Genomic DNA, 26,064 nt, shown 5'->3' on the forward strand with positions numbered 1-26,064 from the left:
GACAGTTCATTGCCTGGACTAGTTTTCCCCCTAATTTTACATACCGTGGCAAGAAAAAGGTATGGGAAGCAATACGGAGCATTGTATTATTGTTAGCTCTCAGCTTGGTGGAGCTGACAACAGTTTCACTGACTATAATTGCGCAGATTTGTGAAGAAAAAACAAAACAAAAAAAACAGAAGTATATTTTTGAAGTACTGCTAAGTATTTTAGCCTATTAGTCAAACCACAGTCAGCAAGCATTCAGCTGCGTGTATCACCAACAGCAACATTAGAGACTAACACTAACCACAGGAAAGGCAATCCTGATCAGACTAAAGGGCATCATCCTGTTTGAAGCTGACGTGCTAATACTGAGAAGTAAAACCAGAAGTTTATGAAAAAGACAGGCTTTCTTGAATGTAGGTGCACAAAGAGTGAGCACGAGTGTCCCTCATCTTCAGCCACAATGTCTCCTCACTTCTTCCTGAACTGGATTCTTCTGACCTTGCTTACAGGTAACTAAGCGGGCCTAAAAAATAGCCGGGAGCGGATGGAGGTAACATGCAGCAATGCTTCTGAGGCTTGCTTGGCACAGAAACCGCAGTTTTGCAATAAAATATAACTTCATCGCAGTGGCTCAATACTCTTCTGAAGTTCTTTTTAAAACAATCGTGTTGGAGCTATGGTGACTTTAAAGACACTGCCTCTTGTGCTGTCTGCTAGTCTTACTGTGAATGATCTTTTGTTTTTCTTTTTTTTAGATAACAATGTTCTAAGACTAGCAGAGATCTTAAAATCATTTTAGAAAAGATGTAAAATGGATGTTTCATTTCAACAGGCTTTGTGAATGTGAATGCTTAGGTAGACAAGGAAGAGGTCAGCTGCAGCTTCTAGTGGTTTTCAGACAATATGAAATCGTATTGAGACAAATCTGTGATTTCTCCTTTTTTTCTTCTTCTGAGAAACAACCACCCCTCTAGGAAAATATTGTTAAAGTCACTAGCAGTGAAAACAGGTTGCAGAAAGGTCCTAATATAGGCAGATGGACATTAAAAATTTGGTAGTAGGATATGCTCAACAGATAAAAAAGGGATATTATGGACATTGTTTCGTCTAGTTCTTTCTAAAGCCTTTTATGATTAGATTAATTTAGAGATTACTTTTTATATTAAATGAACTACATTATTTCCAGATATTAGTTTCTAATATGTTATTGTGGCAAAGTTTTTGCATGAGACTTATTTATAATAGATTAGTTTAGAGAAAAATGACTGAGATGAGCTGGGTAAGACAGCTTGTTCACAAGGAACAATTGTAGTCAAGCCATAGGGTGCTCGGGATCCACCAGCATACATTGGCTGACCTGCCTAGGGGAGAGCCCTTCCTTCCCAGTGATATAGGGTTAGACTTTTAATAGAGATAGTTAGTTGTTAAAAAATTAACTACTTCTATATTTGCTGAAGTGAATTATATCCCTGAAATACTATTGTGGGTAGATCAATGTATCTAAACAGCTGATGCAATGCTAATGGACTTGATAAGGAAAACGTCGTAGTAAGTTTTCCTTATACTTCAAGGCTGAATGTACATCTCAGGAGCCCTCCTGTGTGACCTGTTAAAAGAAAGCAGTTACAGGATGGCTATGACAGTCTGGATCACCAGAGCACATGTGATTTTGGCTGGCACTTAACAGAACTTTTATTAAAACTCTCTGAAATGGAATACTGACCAAAGTGGTTTAAATACAGCAAAAGAAATAATCTCGCTGTGATGAATGGGCTATGGCTTGCTGTATCTCTGTCTTTTGACTTGAATAGTGTGAAATAGCTTTCTGGAAACCCCAAAATGGCCTCTAATGGGAACTGAACAAGCTAGAAACTTGTTAAGAATGAGGGGAAAAAATAAACTAGTGTAAGAAGAGCAAAGCTCTGAAAAATCTGATAGGAACTGGCCAAATCTGTTATCAGGGAAAGAAAGGAAACAGCTGTAATTCTGATAAAACCTGCCAATCAGTGACCTTTCATTGAAAGGGAGAAAGTGTTTCCTACAGTGTTTTTAATGAAAGTCAATGTCTTTCTGTTCCCCTATGTCTGGCTTGGATTAAATCTGAACTAAGGGAAAAATAAAGAACTGTCGAACTGGACACAGCTAAAGAGAAGCCACAGAGCTGTGCAGATCCAAACTCTGTACTGGCTTCACCTTTCTGCCTGCCAACAGAGACTGCAGAAAACACTTTTCTTGTTCCTCTGGCTACAGACACGTTCTGAACAAAAGCACTGGCCAGAACGTTATTCCTCACCATGCAGCAGTCCCTCTGGGTTTCACATCTTTTTGTTAAAAACCTAATCCAGCAATGCCTGGTGTTGTTGTCAGGATGGATTCATTTATCACACAAGATGTGTTAGAAAATTCCTCTTGCACACACTCTGCTCAATGACTACATTTTGTGCTTTTGCCTGTAGGCCCCGTGGTGTCAGAACTACTCGTGACAGGAGAGGTTGGACACAACATCACTGTGCCCTGCTTTTACACAGTTAACGAGAAAAGCGGCACCACATCGATGTGCTGGGGTCGTGGCCCCTGCCCTGCTTCCAAATGCTCCCAGCTTCTTGTCTGGACAGACGGCTGGAAGGTGACATATCAGTACCACAGCAACTACGTGCTGATGGGGAAGCTCCATGAGGGCGACGTGTCTCTCACTATCATAAACGCCAAGGAAGAAGACAGCGGGACCTACTGCTGCCGTGTGGAGATCCCGGGATTGTTCAATGATCAGCTAACAAATCTTCAGGTTGTGATCAAGAAAGGTGAGTGTGGATGAGCTTTCCTGCGCGAGTACTATTTTGGTAAAGTCTGGATTTTGAGGCTTGTGGTGGAAATGATTTTTGTGGTCATCCATTGGATGACTGGCAGAACTGCCACGAGTGCTGTTTAAATTAAGCTTTCATAATGTTGTAATCCCAGTGCAGTCAAAAAAAAAAAAAAAAAAAAAAAAAAAAAAGGTAAAACAAACATGGTGCTTTGTCTCATGGTGTGCAGTACTACTGAGTTTTCTTAGAAGCACTATTTGTAGAATTCCAGAGAAAGGGTGGTGTTCATAGAAGACAGTGCTCCATCCTTTTTTGCTAGATTCTGGAGTAAAGCCCAGGGACACAAATGTATATAAACAAGGTTTTCTAAAGTCGATTCCTCCTTTGAATCTAGTTTTTCTCTACTTATAAAAAGCATGCTAATATATGGAGTAAGTGGCTCACAGGTGTACATGTGTAGCTGGTGCTAGCACACTTTTTACAGAAATGTTTTCTCTTTTTCACTGCATGAATGCACACTAAATTAATTATAATGTGTATTGGCTTTTTGCTATTTTATTTTATTTATTTTATCTTATTTTACCACATCAGCTAGGATCTCTACTGCAAGCCCTCACACTTACACCTCTACACAGACCTCAGGTAACATTTTTCCAAATATTAATCTCAATAGCATATATAAGCTCTATTGCAAATGGAGATCTTAAGAAAGAAACAAGTTGATAGAAATGTCTTGGCTAAAATTTACTAAACTTTACCACAGAATTTGAGATCAGAACTTGGCTTGTAAATTCTACCTGGCATTTTATAGAAGGCCCAGCAGAAGGAACCTGTACATGTGAGAGGAACTTTGTTTCCAGTTTTTAGGCTGAAGTAGATGATACATTGCTGCTGCAAGTGTTGTTTTCATTGTGGCTGTTTTTTCAGCATGTGGTATAAGAAAATAATAATAAAAATAAAATATATAATATTATATTATAAAACATCACATATAATCATATATTAATGTATGTTATATACATAAAAAAGTAAAAAATACTGTTTTCACCTTGTCATCTGAAAACACATCCCATCAACAATGAAATCCAAGGTTTTAGGAGTTGCATGTGTGCTCACTATTTAAACAAATTATTTGTTGCTCAATGTAATATAACATAGAGCTGTGTTATTCGGCTAATTCAGGATCCCATCTCCATTACCTGTAAATTATCAAGGCGGATTGTAGAAACAGGACAGGAATTTTATGATACAGCACCAAAGTATTGTTTAACCCAGCTCTAACATGTCTCAGAGGCTGGATGTATCCTCTGTAGTACATGTATATTTAATAGTCTCGGGTGAGACCCTTCATTGTGTTGGAACGACTATTCCTTACCCTGATTCTTTGTTCCACTTGTAAGTTTGTATACTTCTGTCATATACCCACTAAGCTGTATCCTTTTCAGTCTGTAAAAGCCAACTTTAATTTTCAGTATATGTGGGAGAGTTCATAGTCTAATAATAGCTTATTCTTAGGATTTTGGAAAAAAAAAAAAAATCAGGGATCCTCTTTGTATTTATCCCTTAATCTCAATATTTTTATTTTTAGTTAAGCAACACTAAAATGTGACAACAGCTGCATTTCCTTTTTGGAAGAAGAAGTGAAAACTTTCTCAGACCTTTTTTATTCTAGTTGCAAATAATCTGTCTTCCAGTCTTACTGCTCACGGGTTTTCTTAACCATGTGACATCTTAGCTGTTGGAAAACAAGGAACAATTTTTGTGTGCTTTAAGAATACAAGTTAATATGTGCACATTTGTGCAGAGGGAGATTTGAAAAGGCAGATGGCCTTGTTCCTCTGATGTAGGAATATTCCAGCATCTCCCTCAAAAAAGAGGACAGTGAAGCAGACAATACTGCACTCTTCAGAATAAAGCTTCTAGGATAAGGTTAACCATTTGAAACGTCAGGAACCACCTGGGGTTGTCATAAATTGAACAGGAGCTCTTGTTTTCAGGAGGGTCTATATCATCAGACAGCACGGAGAAACTGAGATATGTGGAAGACAGCCATTCATAGCTCTGTTTTAAATATTGAAAACTACTCTGGGAAATTACCTCAAAATCTGCTGCATGTCATTATGGAAACATATCACACTTCAGTCAGGCTGTTTCTCGCATAGCTGTGATCTGGGATTTCGAAAGTGTCACTTGCTTTCTGCAGCCCCACACCACTTATTCCTTCAAGGCCCTGAGCTGGTGTTAATTGATTTTGATCAGATAATCTAATTTTGCATTAGGCATCCACTGCCTCTTCTGGGCTATGAAAACCAAAGCCCACCTTGGTAACTCCAACTTTCTAGGCTCTTTGTTGAGATAGCAGCATTTCCTGGAAGGAACTCAAAGCTCTGAAATAGGCAGTAGAGGCTTCAGTATCAGGAGGTTTGTGCTACCTTCTGAAGGCACAAACTTCTTTATGATATGCAGATCCAAGACTCCTGAAAGATGTACTTAGGTTTGATGGTCCCAGGTCAGCAGTATGAATTCCTCTCTGTCTAGGCAGAACAGCTTTCTGTGACAGTGATGTGTTGGTTTGTCTTGCTTTTGCTCAGCTCCTGGGAGTGTCAGTGAAGCATCCTATACTGCTGAAACGTGGCCATCAGTTTCTGCTTCAGAAACTCCTCAGACTGTAAGAATTTCTGTTGTGCTATAGCATATTGAGATTAAGCGGTTAGCCATGCAGTTCACTTGTAGTGCTTTATTTTGATTGCAAAATAATATATTTTTTGTAGTCTGCACATTTACTGCTTACTAAAGAATACTTATGTGGTCATTATTAAAGGGGGAAAAACGCTTTGCTTGCATAAAGTATTTCCTTCCTACTACGGTGGGAAGATATTTAGCAACATCTACATTGCCTTTCAGGCCTCTGGTCCTTACTTGAGCACCTCAGACTACTTAGAAGTAACCTCAAGCCTGCAGGTATGGAGGACATAGGGGAGAGTCAAAATTGGGCTACCTGACAGCACAGGGATACACCTGCATTGCCCACGGGGTGGGTTTCAAATAGGCAGCCCTGTCTGCCTGCTGAGTCTTCCAGCCCATGCTGCATGTAAACAGGCAATAGCATCACCCAAATTTTGTCAGGAAAAGACAGCCTTTGGGAAGGCCTGATATTATGTACTATAGTATGTACTGTGGGCATTCATATTGCTGCATGTGCAGAAAGTCAGGGACCACACTGCCTTTCAACATCTCCCCAGCTTTTAAGAGGAAACCTTTTTTAGAGGCTAGATACCTAATGGCTGGTGTCAGAGAGAAGTTTTGCCTAAGTGAAGTCCAGCACAAGGTGAAGGCATGTTTACTTACAAGGATAAAGCTTTGAATAGCTGCTGAATAAGCTGACAAAAAAAAAAAAAAAAAAAAGGGAGGTGTATGTGTGTGTGTGGGGGGAATGTACCAGGAGATATTTTAATCAGAAGTTTAAATAAAAATATTCACCAAATAGTACTGAACCTGAAGAAATGGGTTTGGCCATAACTTCAGATACTTTGGCAATCTTAAGAAACATATTTAACAGGATGGTTCACACAACTGTTGCATTGTGGCTGCTTGAAACTAGTCCTCTATCTCATATTAGGCTCTTGCTTTCAAGTGTGTTTTTACTGCAGGGCTGCAAAATACACGAATTGCCTCTGGGTCATGTATGGGCTTTTTGCTCTTAGTCCCACTGATCCTAATCTGTTTTGTTTGACAGAACGAGTCCATACCAGTTCATAGTCAGCAGCGTTCAGAAGGGGCAGTTTATATCATTGCTGGAGTATGCGTGGTATTTCTAGTCGTCCTTGTATTGGGTCTGTTGCTCAGTAGACGTAAGTACTTCTTGGAGGTGGTTATTCACCAATGGGCTGGGTATGTCAAATCACAGCCATGAGAAATGCCATATGTCCCTTCTGTGTCATGGGGACAAGCTGATGTCTCTGCATGGCTGTGCTGCAGCTGTCTGCCTGGGTCTCCTGCCCAGTGCCTGGGGCAGCTACCAGCATGGTCTCACCATCTCAGACACCACAGCTACCAGCTGACCTGGGGTCTGATGAGGAGATGTGCAATACAATCCCACATCCCCTTCCCTGCTCGTTTCCTCATGGGTACTACCCATCCCTCAGCTGCTACCTTGTCCCAGTCCTTCCCAATGACGAAGGAAGATGCACTGGTTTCATGGAACTATATCCAATTTTCTTCCATGTGCCAGATGTTCTCCTTGGAGACTCTTGGTTAGGCCAATCCATATGAATTTGACCTCATGGAAATTGTGGGGATTTCCTCCACTGAAAGCCTCTGCTTAAAGTTCCCTAATTTAGTTTCTTGCATTTTGTTTTCCTCACTGAACCTGCTACTTTACTTGTTCCTGATGGTTTAAAGAACTTTATTTGCTTTTCTTTCTCTTCATTCTGCATGATCTTTAGGATATTTACATAATATGAAGAAGATGAATAACTTTGCAAGGTAAGTATTCTGTTTCTGCTTTAGCTAATAGGACAAACTAGGTCCCAGAAGGAAGTAATTGTGACTCCTCCTAGATGCATGCTCACTGTACATGCATTAAATTTGTTTTCTTTTTTAATCTCAAGTTAATGCAAAACATTGCAAAACAAATTAATAAATCCTGCTATTCATCATTAGTTAATAAACAAAAATGAATGTAACTGCCAATTCATTGCATTAGGGAGTAGGCAAACTTCAAGTATGGGTTCTCATAAATGGAAAAATGATTCATCATTAGTCACATTTAAGTAAGTGTTTTTGCATATTTCACATTTTTTCCAGTGAGGTGGTTGATTTAACTATCTGGTCTTTTGTCTCTTTATTGTCTGTTGTTTAACAGCATTGTTTTCACTTTTGTGCAGCTCTGTTGCATTTTGGAAACCAAAACGTGCAGAGAACCAAAGTGCCCTGGAAGTTGAGATCCATGCAGAGGAAAACATTTATACAATACACTAAGGACTGGATGCATGTGTGCCTTTGTCATCACTGGGACATTACAAATTTTGCAAAATGTTAGCTGCTCCCTCTGCTCTGCAGCTAAATGTGACTGGGCTTCTGAAGCATCATTCACACCATACTAATAAAGTAAATAAAAGCTACAATTCTAATTAAAACCTTTATCATCCTGTTCCAGTGACAGGAATCCTAGTTGCTTGAATGGAAATTTCCAGAAACAATAAATAAATTTACCAGATACTATCTGCTTCAAATTCTCTCTTCCTTTCTGGAAAAAGAGGAGGTGCTGGGATAGCTACTCATTCACAAAAGGAAAACAACCCACATATTTTTGAAATTTGTCTTTTTTTATTGTATATACCAGCTACAAAATGATCTGTGACATCTGAGGGGAGGAGTAATCTTGTAGTTGCCATGACTATGGCATTATATATGCCATACAAAATACATTTCATCGAATTTTCGTTAAAGCTGGATATGCTCACTCCAGGTAACAGCTCAGTTGTGCAATGTACTAATTCCTGCCTACCCCCAGTATAAGCTGGAGAAGTTCATCCCCTCATGGCTCCTTGGAGCCTATGGAGTATTCACTGCTTTTTTTCAGGGAACCATCACTAAGTGCATTTTCCTCTGCAAAATACGTCACTTGCTGTGGCTTTCTCCTCAGGCTTGTATATGCCCTGAGAATTCTCAGGGTGGAAAGTCTCGCCTCCAGGCCTCTAAAGCAACTAGACAAAATGTAACTACTCTGCAAAATCAATTTAAAAATTCTTTTTTCTCTTAATTTATGGAGAAGTTAGGGACATTACACAAAATCTTAGCTGAAAGTTAGTTCTGCTTTTACACTTCCGTAGGTTCCAAACAACTCTAATTTGTGCTGAATTTATTTGATGGCTTTTAGCTGATAAATGGTAACTGTGGCCTACTACCTTTCCTGTATTGCTCCCCATTTAGACTTTTATTCTCTGTAACACTAAGCTTTGGCTTATTTGAGAGATGGAGGGAGCCCTGTGGGGATGAATCAACTCTTCATGCAGCGTTTATGCAGAAGCAACCCACTCAGATCAGCATTCACTGGAAGGACAATTTTCTATGACTGTTCTTAAGAACACATTTTGAAACAGATGCTGAGGACTTCCTGAAAGCACAGAAAAGTGGTACAGGCAGGAGAGAGACCAGCTCTCAACCAAATACTGACCAGTTCAAATTTCACCCTGAAGCTCATCCCAGGCAGCAGTGTGGAATACCTAAAGCAGATGTTGCTGCCACAGGGAAGGATAGCTGACTCACAGCCAACTCCTATCGTTAAGACCATTTTCAAGGGAGCCATGCAAAGAACAAGTGTTAGCCATTGGGGTGTAAAGGAACAATAATAAAATCAGGAGGTATTTATGTTAACAGCTGAGACACTTTTGGCCACGGTCTGGTTGTGCTTTTGTGGGGAGCTGAGGTCAGTGGAGCAGTTACCCCTCCCTCCATCCCCCAGCTGGTAGAGCTGGGAGGACTTTCCCCTGCAGTCCTGGAGAGCCTGGCTAAGGTGGGATATTGCAGGTGAGCGTGCTTGCAGAGGCTCACAGAGTGGGGAAAATCTCCTCATCCTGCTCAGGAAGGAAGAGATGGAAATTGGCAAGCTGGGATGTATTTTGAACCGAAAAGGTTCGAAGTGCAGAGGTGAATTCATGGTTAACTAAAGAACTCAGTGTGGGAGCACAAGTATTAGGTGATTACCAACCCCACTGGGCAGGAAAGGCAACTCTGCCATTATCTGTCTTCATGTCATGTGCTGCCTTGTGTAAGAAAGTACTGAAACTTGAATGGATCTATTAGTTTTAGAGTTTTGTTGTTGGACTATTAGAAAAAACTACCAAACAAGAATTACTGTCCCCACTGCAGATGTTGTTCTCCTTCTGTCTAGCTGAGCACATGTCGCGTCTGTGGGCTCTAGCGCATGACCAGAGCTGGAGGAAGTCTCACCTGATCTCTGAAATAGATCTCAGAAAACTTTCTTAACAATTTCTGCTTCCTGCAACTTTGACTTTATAAGTCATCTCTACTGGGATTCAGTTAGACAAAAAGTGTGGAGTTTCCAAAATCATTGAATTCCAACCACTCATGCTTTTAAGGAGCCTGAGGACTGCTAATCATGAAAGCTGCTTGCTCATAAGGAATTTTTTTCCTTAGTATTACAGACAAATTCAAGCTAATTCTTATATAAGAAATTTTTTATGCAAAATAAAGTTATAGACTGTTTGATAACCATAACTTTAAATAAAGTTTCCTTTCTGCTGCTGACTGGTTACTCTGTAAACAGACTGCAAAGATTGTGCAAAGCAAAAACTTCACTGTAGATAACCAATATAATACATACAGGCAGAAGCTCTCTCTGCTTTTTCATTATTTCCACTCATGTCAGTGGATCTTGGAATAGGTATTTCAAAACAAGCCCCAGAGAAGTACAGGTGGCACTTGGAACCTGTTCACCCATTAGGAGATTATCCAGCTGCACGCAAACTGGCAGCCTATTAGCCCTTACAAGGCTAACGAGCTGAAGGGATAGCACTCTACCTCTCCTTCTCTGCCTGCAGGAAGCCACTAGATAGCAGTACAAGTGCAGAAAGTGAGGCAGATTTTACTAGTTCTTCCCAGCATACTTGGATCAGCTGGATTTTGGTGGCCTTTTTCAAGCCCAGTTTCACTAAACAAACAAAGCTGACATAATGCCACATACACCCTCTTCCTTCCCTAGTCACCTGCAACACGCTGGCTAATTCTGTTTTGAAAAACGTCATGGCAATTGGTAGCTGGATAAATATCCAAATCAGTGCCTCAGATGGGTTTCAGCTGCTCCCTGCAGTGACATCAGCTGAGCATTGGCTCAAAGTAGCTTTGTAGGTCCCTTCTAACAGCACTATTCCATTCCATTCCCTTCCTTCATGCTTTGTCCAGTCCTGAATGCCTTGAGTTGTTCCCACTCTATTACTCATCTTTTCCAGAGTAGAACTTCCAGAGAATATCTTCATCAGTTGGTCAGAGAGAGTTTAAAAAAAAAAAAAGTCAGAGTAAAAAAAGAGCATTGGAGATGGTGTGGCAGATCTTTAGAGTCCTTTCAAGTCTGTCTTTGGAAATAAAAAATCCAAAGCTGGGGAAATAAATAGAGGGGTCTTCAAGCAGAGGGCAGAATCACGGGCAGTGAAGGGGTTAGGAAAATTTAGTAGAAGACAGAAGTGGAGATTAAGCCACATGTTTAGGACTGTAAAAACACAGAACTTGTGCTTGCTGCTCAGCACCACAGAGCAGTAATTGACCTTAAGAGATTCATGCAAAGACAAAAAAAAATAATAGAAATTTCTGGTGGTAGTACCGTGCTGAGTGTCTTGGAAGGGCAGAGAAGAAGGTTATTATCCAGAAGACAGGAAGAAGCAATTGCAATACATAAAATCTGGAAATGGAGAAATGATACTTCAGTGGGGCTCACTCAGCATCTCTGGAAGCTATAAGATCTAGTTTTCTTTCCTTCCGCTCATTGACCCAGAGTCTCCATCAGCCAAAATGTTCCATTTCATGTTGTTTCAATGGATTATGATACAGATCTTTATAGGTGAGTCTTTACCCACTTGTTTGTGTGCTTGCTCAGAAAACAAAAAAATTGTAATATTAAAAACAGCAGAACTTGTTTTTCCTGTATATGTATGCATTACAGTCAAAAAGGTTGTAATTGTATACAGAATTTCAAAAGTTTAACTTAATGCGTTTTTGCTTTTAAAAAAATGTATGTGGTTTCTTCTGTCTGTAAATTTGGTAAGTTTCTTCTATTCCCCTGAATTATCAATTTACTATTGCCAAGTACTGCTGGTTTTGCTCATCCATCTGTCCCTCCGCTATGTACAAGCCTGACGCAGCCTGAGCCAGGGAATTGAAATATTGACAGAATAATGAATGCATATACATGATAAAGAAAGGATTTTCTGAAACTCTGAGGGCTGTCTGCTGCTTGAACTGTGTACTGTCATGGAAAAGCATGGCTGGAGATTCCTCTCCTTCTAAACCCAAACTTTCAGTGCTCATCCATCTAGGATCTGAATCCTAAAAGAAGTATCTGTCAAAGAAGAGTAACTTGGGAGACCAAGTCCTGCAAGTGCAGTTGGTATCAGCTGCACTTCTGCATGCATATTTAGGCTTTGGAAATGCAGCATCCAAATTGCTGAATGTGGCTCATGAAATGTCAGGTCACCAACTTTCAGTGGGACATGAGCTCCTAGTGAGAGATGTGCTTGTAAATCACTGAGGCATTTCAGGAAATATTTTAGACAACTAAATACTAATGGCCAACCTCTGCCAGGATGAAATATCTGATATACAAATATAGCATTTACAGCAGCTGCAGTGCTCTTAAGTCACTCTGAAAAGTAGCGGACAGGTTTGGTTAATGGTGGAAGACACTGAAGGGCAAGCAGCGATTAATTCCCCATGGAGGCATGGTAACAACTTCCATGTTGTCTGCTGTGCAAGTGGAGCTTTGCCACCACTGCTGTAGCTCAGGGAATTCCATATATTTTCAGTCTTTTACCAGACTCAGCAGAAGAAACAGGAGGCCTCTTTCTTTGTCATATCTTCATTCTTAACATAAATGGGAGGTACTGGCCTCCATTTGCTCTTCAAAAACTTTCTTGTATGGGGAGCTACTGAAGAGTGAGTGTGGCTTTTTGTTACTCTCCTCTCTTTAACCCAGCTCCATGCTAAGAATGGGTAATCTTAAGACTCTGGAAAACAGCAGATTGGCAGTTTTAGCCTTTAGGCTTCTTTCTTGTTTATCAGACATTTTCTTTGCAACTTCATCAGTACAAATGCTTTAAGGAGAAATAAAATAAAAAATAAAAAATAATAATAATAAAAAAAGGACTGATAGGGAAAAGATGTGAAGTATCTTCTAGATAAAAATGGAAAAAGCTATTCCTGAAATAGATCAAGAAAAAAAAATTATTTTCTAACCAGCTTCCTTGACTGGGGGATGTATGTTTTTGTTCATCCATTGACCAGTCTACAGGATAAAAAAACATTACAGCAACAACTATTGGAGTTACTGCTTAATGCTGTCAATCACTGAGGGTTGTTTCAAGAGAAACTGTATACAAATATGTGTGTGTATATATATATGATCTGAGCAGTTATGAACACATTATGGTTTTAGAAGATATATTAAACATCAGAAGTCTATTTCTCTCTCAGTTGCATTAATGATTTAGAGTGGCAAACCTTGCTGACTACAGTGGGACTGTCTGGGTACAGCTGATGCTCAGAGTGCCTTGGGTCAGATCTGGATGCCTAGGCAGGTCGTTGCTGCGCACAAGAGCAGGATTCCTCTTACTGTAAGACTAGTGTGTCACAATTTAACAGTCTCAGGAACCTCTTTCTTAATTTCAAAGTCATTTGAATTCAATCCTGCTTACTATTTCTTCTGGAAAATGTGTCTGTGCAAGAGGCTGCAGCTGAGAAGGAAATTACATAGTCTTTGCAGATGTTCGTACTGTTGAAATGAGGCTGTTGCAGTACTGAAGCTTTTCCTTCTAATCTGCAGTGAAGACAGATGCTGGGAACATTAGCTTCTTGAAAGAGGACTTGAAACTGCAGAAACAATAACTTCCTACCAGTGATACTGGTGAGAAGCTACCCTGGAGACACTCTGGTGCCTTGTGTCTTCCTTTTTTTTTTTTTTTTTTTCTTTTTTTTTTTTTTTTCTAAGTTCAGGCCTTTTCTTCTTTTACAAAGGGCAGGCAGAGTTACTTAATGAAGCTGCTTTGGCACTGTGCAGAACTGAGATGAAATGAGAGCAGAAGATAAGCCCTTTCTCCTCAAACAATGGTGACGTTAACTCCAAGAATAGTTCAAACTGGTCTTGGTTTTATGCACATCATTGTTGATTGGTGACTTGAAAATATGTGTTAACCTGCTCCAGAAACTAACTCTTTGCTCCTTTATGGATACTTTCAAGGTCAACTGGATGAATTATTTTGTTCTGTTGTCATATAAAGAGAGTATTTCTCTGTTTGTTTTCTCTGTTTGTAACTAGGCAAATGAACCTACTCTTTCCACAAGAAAAGCAAGCAGCCATCTTGCAAAACCTTAAGCCTTACTTGGAAATTCATTTTCTGGCACATCCTACATTCATTTCTCTGCAAAAGCTCCTGCCCTTCAGACCATATTGCACATTGTTTTGTCTGCTTCTACTCTTTTAGCATTTGGAGCAGTGGAAACCTGAACCAGTCAGCTTATCTTGCCAATGGGATAAGCAATAATGAAGCTGAAATGTCATCCCGATAACAAGTCGTGAGGCAGTCTGCCACAGACTAAAACCTCACCCGGGGAATAGTCCATTAAAGACAAAACAAGAGAGACATGGACACAATTGGAAGCATCTCTGTTTGCTATCTGGGAGTCATGCCAAAAAAAAAGACATTTAAACAGCTGGCAAAATAGAAATGTTTGGTAAACCAGTGCCAAAGCTGTTGATAACAGCAGCAACTGCTGTAAGTCTCTCTTTGGGGTGAGCAAACTGACCAGGAGATATCAGATCTGTGGGATGATCCTATTGCTGCAGCAGAGGACCAGATCTGGATGTTTCCCAGGTCCCTTAGTTCCTGCTCCACTGTATGTAAATAATAACACGGGAGAAAAGGGCAGCAAGATAGGAGGACCAACACATACAAGATGAATATAAACCAGAAGAGATTTATCCTTGTATGTAAATGTTTTTCGTACAGTACCTTTCATGAAGAAAAAATCCCTTTTAGGGAAATCTGGGAATTGCACGGGCAGTTAAGGAGGAACAATAGGTAGCAAAGATTCAAACCAGATGCTAAAGTGGGTATTGGCTCTAAACACAAAGTAAAGCTGGTCATGATGAGTAAAAGCATAATTAAAATGTGTGTCTATTCTTTTAACAGTGGTTTAACACTTGCTGTTAAAGTTCCTGTGTACACTGTGCTCAGCAAGGTAACTGAGACAGTTGGCAGGGCTTTCTCAGGGACAGAAAGCAGTGCACTTTATGAGAATAGGTTCTCTTAGACAGATCCCTCTGCTCTGCCAACTTAATTAGGCACTAATTTCACACAAGAATTTTGGATCCTGCTATTGAGTCTGTCAGGAAAAGGCAACCATGACAACATTTTCTGTCTGTTTGAAGAAGCTGATGGTGGACTGAGAAAACCAGATGCGTTTCATACCAGGTTTCTGAACAGCTTTCAAACAGTCTCATAGAACAGGAGGTGGGATGGGAGCAGAATTCCCAAATTCCATTTGCACAGGTCTACTCTGCGCTTGGGACGTCACCACATGTTTGATGTGGGAGATGTGTTTTGTGAGCAGCTCTACAGCAGCTGGCTGGGGCTAGAGCACTCAGCCCTGCAGTAGCAACAAAAAGCCAATGCTTGCAAGCTCCTGGTTGATGCCCATGTTGCTTGAGGCCATCAGCTGCTACAGGCTCCCAGGGAAAGACTGTAGGATCACAAGAAGTGGGCAGCCTGCAGGCAGTGGTGTTTCTTTTCCTGTCAAGTTGTGCTGCATAGGCAGTCTCACATCTGAGACCACCAAAATCCCTCACTTGTCTTTCTTCTTCCTTGACAGTGCACACCACATCTGAAACTGTTGTTAGAGGAATAATAGGACAACCTGTCAGATTGCCTTGCTTCTACCAGGTGGCACGAATGAAGGACATCTCTGATATGTGCTGGGGAAGAGGCCCATGCCCAAATTCAAAGTGCAATAACAAAATTCTGCACACCACTGGGAATCGGGTAACATTCAGAAAATCTCCGCGGTACAATCTTCAGGGCTATATTTCCTATGGAGATGTGTCTCTCACGATATGGGAAGCGAAGGTAGAAGATGCAGGTACATACTGCTGCCGCATAGAAATCCCGGGTTGGTTCAACGACATCAAACAGAACATAAAGCTGGTGGTGGCTAGAGGTGAGTTTTGGGGCCTTCTGCAGGTTTTTGGTCTCTGCCACACAAGGTTCTGGTCCTTCTCTTTCTGTGAGAGGGTCAGGGAGTGGGTACTTGAAACCTGCAGGAAAAAAAAAAAAAGCAAACACAAATCTGGGAATTGGGAATTGTTCTGGCTGAGGCTTGTTTTCTCCTCATTAGACAACCATTTTAAATAGCAATTCTCCCACTTTCATTCACAATACTTTACTAGATAGATACTTTCCATTCACTTCTCTTTTGGCTTTTCCCACAGTCAGCTGCGAATGCTCTGATCTAACTTTTCTCTTGCTTACGATTTTTCCATGCAGCATCTTCAGTGAGGACAACAACAATGAGAAAGACTCCTACTTCTCCCAAACGTTTCAGAAAAACAACTCTTGTTCCTCAAGCAACCTCTGCTTTTCAAGTAACAACAGAGGCTGCTGTCCTCCTGACAACCAATGTCCCCCTGGCAGCAACTGCAACCACTGAGTCTCCGACAGTAGAAATGCTGGAGACAGTTGCTTCCACAGTGTTTGATGTGACACCAAGTGAAACTTTTCCAGAAACAATGGTTACAAACAGACTGGTTACTCTCCCAGACTTTTCAACTGGTTTCCAAGCAGCTGATGTGAGTACTGAAGATGATGATGTGTTCTGCTCAACAGAGCCCATCCCTCTTCCTGAAGGTACAAAGAACACAGGGGCAAGAAGCATTTGAACACAGTGTGAAGACCCCCCTAGTCAGTGATCTTTACCAGCATTTGTATTTATTTTGTTTCAGTGACTACTGAATTCTCCAGTACAGGTCTGACTGCAGACAAAACTGAAAGGGCCAACACTTCTTTTGTGATAGAAGATGTGCCAACTGTAGGTGAGTACAATAACTTTGGAAAATCAGAAGTTGCATATTCAGAGAAATGAAGATGTCATAAACAAAAATATTGACAATTCTTAAGAGTGTAACAAACATTTACTGAGAGCTATTTATTGCATCTGGCAGAAATAGGTATCTGGGGTCCACTCAGAAATTGTCAGAAATCAGGATGAAGCAACAGATGAGAAACATGTTTTCAAGGCCTCTAAAGGAAGTAGATTTTGAGTCACTCGCTACTGTTGGGTATCTCAGGTCTGAGTGAAGTTAAAAATTGCTCTTTGTCACCATCCAAGCTGAATTGTCAGATAACTGATTTGTCATCACTGTGAATCCACTGAGCTTTCCATTGCAAATACTCCCTGACTGGCTGGCTTTGAAACTCACTGACTATATTTGGCCAGATGTGGCCTGTAGGCTCAGCTCTCCAGTGCCCAACACGTGCCCTTGGTACTGACAAAAAGCAGCAAATTGCCACAACTATCAGTCATTTCCTCAAGAGAAAAGGAAATGGGATATGAAATCACACCATACCCGAGAAATGAACAAACTTGCATGAAATTGCACGCCATGTCTCTCAGCCAAATATAAATGCAGAATAGCCCATGTTATTCAGGTGTCACAGCCTGCCCACCTGATACCTGCAAATGAGGATTTTAAAAAATGAAAGCTAAAATTCAAGAATATATTCAAAGATAAATCGTATTCAAGGACATATCAAGGATATGTCATGTTTACCTGTTAAGAGAGGGCCTTTGGTTTCAACTAGTGCCAAGAGTCTCTGAACTCTTAGAAATATAGTAGTTAGGTTTTTGCAAGTCTTCTTTTGACAGATATAGAGATTTAGAGAAGAAATAGAGTTTAGGAAAACATTCCTGAATGCCCGTGGAGAGGGCTTATGAAAGTGACTTAACTGATCTCTTGAGCATTTGTGAGCATTTCTCAACATTGTTTTACTTCTCATCTTTCTGATATCATGCTGGATAACACCTATGTTCTGTTGTTGTAAATAGAGAGTTTTGGAAAAATTCTTACCTCCAGGATTCTGGGGGCAACTTAAATTGTCACTGTGGGCTAGAAAGAGCCACCATAAAACGAGTCACAGCAGACAATATATCACACTTACTGAGTAATGAACATTCCCACACATGCAATAACTTGCGTCATGCTATTTCCGAGCGCCAAACCACCACGATGTGTGAAAACGCTGCAGCACAGTTAAGCACTGTCTACTAATAAAAAATCACATATTCCTGCATGAGGATTGTATTATTGCAGTGTTTCAGAGGTACTGAAAGGCCGCTTGAGAATTAGAAAAGAAGGTGAATGCTGTCCAGTTTGTGTTTGATGAAGGCATGCTTAAGACCAGTCAGAATCCTGCCTTTTTATTGTTAAATATTTTCTTGTAAATATTTGTCAGACAGTTTGGCAAACTGAGCTCTGGGATAGTTGTTTTGTGCTGACCAGGCTCTCATTTAGTTTCTCTTCTGTCTTTTCCTGCCTTTCCTCAGCAATAGCCCTGCTGGTGCCAACCGCACTTCAGACACAGGAGACAACCCTTGGTCCTTCAGGTATGGAGAGGAAGCACCAATAGCTGCTGCCAGCAACCAGGTTGATGCACGCTGCCAGAAGGCTTAATTTTGAATTGTGGGACATGTGTGTCAGAGTGAGACATGCACATCTTGTGTATTTGGGGGTATTCCTGCTGAACTTCTTAAACTATTCTTTTATTTATTTTTTTTTTCTTTTTAAATTACTTATTGTGTATCAAATGGAGAAAGTGAGGGAAAGCTGGATGTTGTAAGACAGGCATAAGGCAAAGTGCAATGTTGACACTGCCCTGGGATTTTCAGAACTTGCTAGGATTTTATTAGCTGTATTTATTATCAGCCAGAATCTCTTTTCTACTCCAACACAAATTTTTATTGCATGCATATGGGCTACCTGTGCCCTGTCCATGTCTTCGGTAACATTCAAACACATTATTTGGTACATGGAAACAAATCAGCTCAGCTGTCATAAGGAAACTGATCAGAACTGAAAAATTTGGGGGAGATTAGGTTATTCACTGAATCAAAACAAAACAAAACCAGAAACATTTGCTTAAATTTGTAGAGATTTAAAAAAAGAAAACACACCACATTTATAACGGGATTATTTGTGGCCGTCAGATCACCCTCTCTGCCACGTGACATTCTGTGAGCCTCATACATACAGCATTTCCTTTTCTGTGGTCTTGGAGGACATAAGCATGCTACATATACATGCCCTGGTGAATGACTCATCTGGTCCCCATTACATTTTGCTAACATGGGGGCTCCATGGTAGTTCTTTTGTCAAACCCTTGAAAGTACTACTCATCACAGTCTTTCTATATGTTAGGGTATGCTCTAATGCTCAGAAACTTTCCTGTCATAAGATGTGAGCTGTGGTTTTGATTCACTAAGCTGAGCAACTCCTGTTTTTAAGATGATGTTAAGTATTGGATGAAGAGCTCCAAATACTTAAATACTTCTGTATTTCATAGCATGTCACAATGAGACAAGGCCCAAGCCAAGATTAATCTTTCATTGACTTTAAATTCACTAGCCAATTTAAGGTGGTAGGACAGCAGCAGCAGCAACGTTTGCTGCAAGATTACTTGATCATTCATTTAGTTCACTGCTATATCCAAAGCTTAGAAAAACAAGAACTGTTTTCTTTTTAATTCCTTGAGATTAAAAAAAAAAAGGAAAGAAATTAAAAACAACATAATATTCATAGACCTATGTTAAATATATGGTAAGTAATCTGAATATAAATATATTTCCTGTGGTTTCTTGCACTAAGGCAGCTGTCAAAAACAATTACATATTACTCTGACCACAATTAAACCTTGGCAATTCCTCCAGTTAGGCTCATGCCTTGTTTACTACCTATGCTTTCTGCTACATCTTGTGCTTACAGAACTTAAAACTCCCTCACAGGAGATAAGTTTCTGCTGTCTTACTTCACTGACTATCTCTGGAAGCCTTGTCTTTCCTTGATGAAGACTGATGTTTCCTGATGAAGGCCTGATATGCAGTTTGTGGCTGAAACAGATTGTTCACTTTTGGTTGCAAGGCGCTTTATTTCTCTTACCCAGGACCAAATTTTGCCCTCCTCTTTCCTTGATTAAATCCATCACAACCACAGTGGCCCTCACTCCTTCAGATGACTGTGCCAGTAATGATTTCCATCTCTTTTGTTTTCAGAGACTTCAGCAAGTTCAGACAGCAATGCTCAGAAAGTTGATGTAAAACTTCCAGTAAGTTTCAAGAGTGTTTGACTAATTGGAAGCCAAAAGGACAGCAGGATGTTCTAGTGATTTTCAGTGCATTCATACTAAATGGGCAATATTTGCAAACCATTAGCTTGAACTGTTGTTTAAAGCTCAAGATTCATCTTCCTCTTGTCCAGTGAATAGAGCCAAAGCCTGTGAGCATCCCACCTGTATAGCACACTTCAAAAAAAACTCTCATCCCCGTCATACCTCTTTATGAGAGGCAGAGGTAGCGTACTCAGGCCATGACCAGGCACCTGGGATGGTTTTTATGCTTCCCTGTCTCTAGCTAAGGGAAAGATGAAGGTGACTAATCTGCTAGTTTAGATACCTTAGTAAGAAGTTCATGTTAAGTGGGATGAATCTAGGCTCAAATGCTTCAGAGACAGATTGATTAAATATTTAACAAGCAATTAATGTTGTTTATCATGATCATCGTGATGCATTTTCTCCATAATTTGTACAGGCAAGCTCAGAAAAGTGTTGCAAACTCCAACCCAATGCAGACATTTTAGAGCTCTTAGCCACTACAGCAACCTACTCCTGCATGAATAGGTCTGAAGTAGGCATGCTTTCTCAAACTTTTCAGTTTTTCCTCTTTTTCTTTCCAGTTATCCATCTCTGTCATTCTCAGCGTATCTCTCTTAGCGGTGTCCATTCTTTTGATAACGATGTTGACATCATTGTTTTGGAAACGTAAGTATCCTTCAGCACCTAAATGTTAATGTTTCTAATGCTGGCCTAATGCACATGTCCTTCTGTATCTCTGATTAATCCTCTGGTAGATCTGCCATGGACCCTGTGACAACACTCAGTTAATTTTAGGGGAGTTGTTGTCCATGCTCCAGGACTGTGCCATCACAAGGATGGGGAGATGGTGGGGAGGCAGCTGGAGGAAACCTGTGCAAAGAACCTGTTCACTGGGCATGGTCCTGACCCATCTTGTAGGTCCTTGCTTTTTCGTAATATGGTCCCATAGTTTAATGGAATAGCTCTTGGTGGACGTTGGTGCAACTGAAAACAGAACGAGGTCCTATCTTTCCTGCTTAACCCACAGAATTTTTGTAACTTGCTATCTTTGCTTATGAAAACATTTGACTGATTCAGTAGAACTATAGGTATGTTTCTGCCATTGTGACAATATTGTTTTGCTTCTAGGTAAACACAGAAGGAAGTTCATATTGAAAAGGTAATCCATTTTGTCATTTCCTATTCAAAGTTCCAATGTAATTTTTGTTAGAGGCAGAAGGTGTTTGCTGCTAATTGTAGTGGGAGCGGTACTGGCTTGTGGTGCTGATTACCAAAGCTGTGGTTCGAGCAAACTTCAGACAGCTTCACTCCAGAAACTTAAACAGTGGTTTCTGGAAACTGCTTCTACGTAGTGAGGAACAGACATCCAGGACACTGGAGAACTTTAGCAACTGACACTTTTTTGCAATCTAATGGCCTCAGCTTAAGGAAATACCTAACCTGCATTATTATTTGATCATATACCAGGACATGAGTCTAGTGAAGTTGATTTGAAGCAATGAAGAGTTAAATGGTTATGGGGATTAGACGAACTTCTCTCATCTGCTTGTGATTGCTCAGAAAGAAAATGGGGGGTTATGGGCAGTCCTTCACGGAGTGGCAATTCACGCCAATTCACACACACAAAAAAAAAGGGCCCAAGAAAGGGCACTCTGCAGCAGTGTGAGAAACCAAAACTTTCACCAGTAGATAAATCTTGCAGCCCTTGTGGGGCCACTGCACCCTGTCACATCCTCCTTGGGTTACATGGAATTATACACAGTGATATCAAGGTCACTATTTCAATGGAGATAAGAAATATATAAATACGACGAACCGTCTGGTGCAGGTGTTCCTAATAATCTCATGTCTTCTGGCTCATCTGGAGAGAAGGATTTTCTCTAGACTGACCACAGGTTAGCCCAGTGAAGTATCACCCCCGTTGCCAATACCTGATACTATTTTAATGACAGATGGCCCCCCCACTGCATACTCCATCTAGGAGATAAGGCTTGGGGGCCAAGGAGGGGATCTTTTCTGAATCCCATAGTGGTTATCTAACAGCTGTCATTATAAGATCTGAACATGCCTTTCCTATCTGTTAGACTAATGCAAGCAATGTAATTACTTCACTGGTGTAAATAAGTAGACATTGTAACACTGAAGTCAACAGACTCAGTAGCTTATGGTCTCTGTTTCAATGGGAATTTGCCAACATTACAAATAAGAAAGGGTGCTGTGAAGCACCAAAGTGCTTTTGCTCCATCCATAGTGGTCTATGCTTCTCACTGCAGCCTTAGACCAGCTGAAGATCTGGAAAAAGTTTTCAGTGGTGCCGAAGGAGAAAACAACATGTTTGTCCTGTGAAGAGCTCCTGTGCCATCTGTTATCTGTAGACACTGTGGGGAAAAAAAAAAAAAAAAAAAAAAAAGGATGGCTGCACTGGAAATAAAAAGGGCCTGTTTCAAGCAGCACTGAGACATGCTTATGAGCCCTCAAAATATCAATGGCTGTAAACCAAGGGCCAAAGCTTCAATGTTAAAATTTAAACCCTTTGCCATGTCACCTTTAAAGCTCTCTGTATAAAGAAGCTTCTTTCGGAGGCGTTTTATGCATTATTCAATGGTGTTTCTGGGATCTGTATTCTTACTAACACCACATTACAGAATTAAATTTGTTTCTTTCTGTGTTTTACTAATGCTCTTCCTGGAATACAACCTATACTGTGAGGAACAGAAGAGCAGAGAAATAACAATGAATGCTGCTTAATTTTGAACTGCAAATAAATAAATAAATAATTAGCAAGTGCAAAGCTTCTTATTGCTTTTATATAATCAAGAGAAAAATTAAGCCACAGGAATGTTTTGAGTATTAAATAAAAAATGCAGATGACCTAAGGGTTACTGATGAAGCCTGTGATTCAGCATGTTTGAATGACCCTTGGAGACTATGTTAATAAACTTTGTAATTTACCACTAGAAATTGCATTCTTTCTGCCATATCCTAAGGCCTTTAAACAGGAGTTAGTTATTCCCCAGGCACTGAAATGACTGATGTGCTATCTCAGCTCTCCAGTGAAGGACTGCCACATTTCCAGTGGTGGAAAACGTCCCAGAAGTCCAACCCCAGGGAAATTTTTCTATCCTATCCCCATAGCCCCTGCGTACCAGTTGTTTGTAAATCCCCATCTCCCCCCAGTGGTGTGCTGGTGGCCTGCCTGGTGGGGTCAGTGCAAAAGGACTGATTCTAGGGGCATGCTTAGGAGGGATCATTTATGGGATACACTACAGAGCTATCACTTATTTCACTGGGGTCTGCACCAGCTCTGTGGCAGCGACTGTGGGAACGGCATGGGAGATGGTTCAAACCCACAGCACCACTCAGTACCTCCATTGCCTGGAGTTCACAGATCCCTGCTACAGCCACGCCAGGTCAAGACAACCTGAAGCAAGAGCATGCTGTGGAAACAGCACTTGAGCAGTGTGGCAGACCTGGACTTCCCCGTCAGTGATGCTCAGGGCTGCGGTGAGACTTTTTGTCTCCATGGTATCTTCTTCTGGTCTGTGCAGTGGCTGGCACAGCAGGAGTTTTGGGGAAGGAGAGGAGTTTCCTCTCTGGGGTCCTGCTCCATCTCACATTGAGTTTGGCACCCTGGTTGGGGGAAAACAAAGAGACTCCCTGAACAAATCCTGTACAAATCTGTAAGGAATTAAAGGGGGAAAAAAAATTACACAGTTTTCATGTATTCCTTTAAGAGAATACAAACAAAACAGCTTTTTTTTTTTTTTTTTTTTTTTTTTTTTTTTTTGGTTGGGGGGGGGATGGGTATTAATTAGCTCTGCACTAAAGACTTCTGTAGAGCTGGGTTGGCTCTTGTTGGAGAAGGCTCCTGCAAATTTGCTGTGGTGCTGGCTGGATTTGGAGGCCCTGTTCTGGGGAGCTGCACAAGGGCAGAAGAAATAGGAGCCAACAAAGTGAGTTTGATCTGATCAGCCATGTGGAAATGCAGCCCAGAGATGCTGTAAGGAGGCTTTAAGTGTAACTTATGTTGCTGAGTGCTTTTATTTATCTGTTCATCTACCCCAATTACTGAGATTGAGGTTTGGGTTTGGAGTGACAATTGCAAGCAAGGAATCTTGGAAGGGTTACATTTAAATGAAAATGCATTGAAGTAATTTCTGAGGAACTGACCCTGCTTGTCAATATATTCAGTGAAAGGTTAAAGGGAGCCTTTTTGAAATGTAGCTGGAGGAAAAAACAAACAAACACAGTTTTCCAAAAGTAACAGAAAGCCCAGAATGCATTTCTGGGGCTAGTGAAGAAAAACTGCATGAAAGCAGCAGTTTTTTTAGAAAGAAAAGGCTGTCAGAGGGTATGTCACTGGCACCAGGAAATGTTAGTCTATATTTTTGAAGCTTTCACCTTGGAAAGCAAAGAAATGCACTTGCATAAACATAAAGCACTGCAGCCAAGAAAACCCTCCTTGTAAGCAGCTTGAAACAAGACACAGAGAATAAGCTGCAGAGCTTGACAGTGACCAGTGCTTCAGGCTGGCAAAACTTTGAGAAAAGCAACCTGGCAGCTGCTGCAGGGCTTGTGCTGTTGTGATGTGGGGTGCAAATTTTCTTGGGAATGGTTTTGCTACAGCTGGTGGTACCTGTTGAACTTGCCCACACTGGTCTCCCTGCCAGGTCTGCCTGTGCACCTATCTTCACTCTGGCCCCTCCAAACCTCATGGAGAGCTGCCAAAAAGCAAAACCATTTCCTTTAATAATGCAGTGCATCTCCACAAAATTCCAGTTCTCCCAAATTTTGCTTCCTCTCAAACTGCAAAGAACTAGGACCTGAAATCACCTGGCTTTAACACCTCCCTCCTGTGCTCTTAGCTGCTGGAGTTATTGCAGTGCTTACGGGCTTGCACCAGGAGCCTCTGGCTAGACAAGCGTGGGTTTTAATTTGTTCAGAGTCAGTGTCAAGCCTGAATGGTGTTATATCTGGGGAGTCTGGCTCTGCTCCATGGAGCAAGATGGTTAATTAATGAAGGATTTAGCTTTTGGTCTGAGTAATAATTTTCACTGGCCCCTGGCACTTTGTGGACAATTGTCTCTATCAAAATGACTGATTAAATTGGGTGAAGGAGGTCTGACATGAAGAGATAATGACTGAACTGCCTGATTAGTATGGAGCAGGTACAGAAAAGAAATTAAAAATGGGGAATCTGAATGTTTTGAACATGGGATTGGCTAATGAAAAAAAAAAAAAGAACAATGGGAAGAAATACTGAAAAAAAAATAGGCAGACACTGAGTAAGGAATACAAATCTTTAAAGAGAAACCCGAGGAATGAATTAAATATCATTCTGAGATTAATAAGAGACTCTCTTAATAGACTTTACTGGAACTGACTGCTCTGATGGCCCCTTTCCATCTCAGCAGCACATTTCATTATGTCTCAGGGTTTGTTTCTTAGTCTTAATTTGCTTTTCTAGGCATTTTTAAGGTTAATATAAATAAATCTCTGGGTTTCAAAGGTGGAATCTAATTGGAGCTTAAGAAAGAGCAAGCAGAAGGAAAGAATGTGGCTGAGTACATAGGAAATTAGAAATAAGAATAAATAGCATCATGGGACTTGGGGAAAGAGCAAAGATAACCACATAGTGTGAGGTGAATGCATGAAAAAGTGGAAAATTTTGGCCTGGAAGAAAGCATAAGCGGGACGTGCTGCTACAGACGTGGCAGCAGATGGCAAAGTTGAGCTGCAGAGAAACAGCTGGAGAGCTCAGGAGCGGCTCTAAGGGTGATGCAGACTGCCTGCCACCAGCCAGGAGCTCGCCTCCTGGCCCGCTCTGCCTCATGCATCTTCTAGGAAACCAATTTCCTGAAAGTCTCAGGAACGTCCTGGCATCCTTGTGCTCCTGACGACATGCTGGCCATGCACTTCTTGGTTTCTTCCAGCTGGGAGCAGTGTGGCTTTGGTTTCTCTTGCTAACTTAAAACATAAACCCCAAGAGTTAGCTTTTCCTGCAATTACACCACGGCAGTGGTAACCCAGCAGAAAGGATGTCAGCCTCTCGCCACCCCATACGTTATCTCAGCATCCATTCCCTCCTGCTGTGAAGCTCGTGAGAAGGGGTGGTGATCTTTGCA

The 26,064-nt window shown here is 40.9% G+C and overlaps 1 protein-coding gene across 1 annotated transcript; it reads left to right on the forward strand.

Annotated features, from left to right (window-relative positions):
- Positions 1–334: 334 nt before the first annotated feature.
- On the forward strand, positions 335–22,623 carry LOC311214734 (uncharacterized protein). The gene is made up of 17 exons (XM_084295459.1): positions 335–497; positions 2,445–2,789; positions 3,384–3,434; positions 5,384–5,460; positions 5,697–5,753; positions 6,529–6,643; positions 7,238–7,277; positions 10,358–10,389; positions 11,305–11,370; positions 15,393–15,737; positions 16,064–16,423; positions 16,519–16,608; positions 18,120–18,179; positions 19,842–19,894; positions 20,521–20,605; positions 21,068–21,098; positions 22,213–22,623. Exons 1-17 carry the CDS (start codon positions 377–379, stop codon positions 22,283–22,285), a joined length of 2,001 nt encoding a protein of 666 aa, XP_084151585.1. The 5' UTR covers positions 335–376; the 3' UTR covers positions 22,286–22,623.
- The last annotated feature ends 3,441 nt before the right edge of the window (positions 22,624–26,064 follow it).

Source organism: Netta rufina (assembly GCF_964035555.1).
Source record: "Netta rufina genome assembly, chromosome: 14".
In the NCBI taxonomy this organism is placed as follows: domain Eukaryota; kingdom Metazoa; phylum Chordata; class Aves; order Anseriformes; family Anatidae; genus Netta; species Netta rufina.

Coding starts and splice junctions, on each gene's coding strand:
- LOC311214734 (XM_084295459.1), top strand. CDS start 377: ATGAAAAAGACAGGCTTTCTTGAATGTAGGTGCACAAAGAGTGAGCAC. Junction 2,790..3,383: donor TCAGGTTGTGATCAAGAAAG/GTGAGTGTGGAT, acceptor TTACCACATCAG/CTAGGATCTCTACTGCAAGC. Junction 19,895..20,520: donor AAGTTGATGTAAAACTTCCA/GTAAGTTTCAAG, acceptor TTTTCTTTCCAG/TTATCCATCTCTGTCATTCT.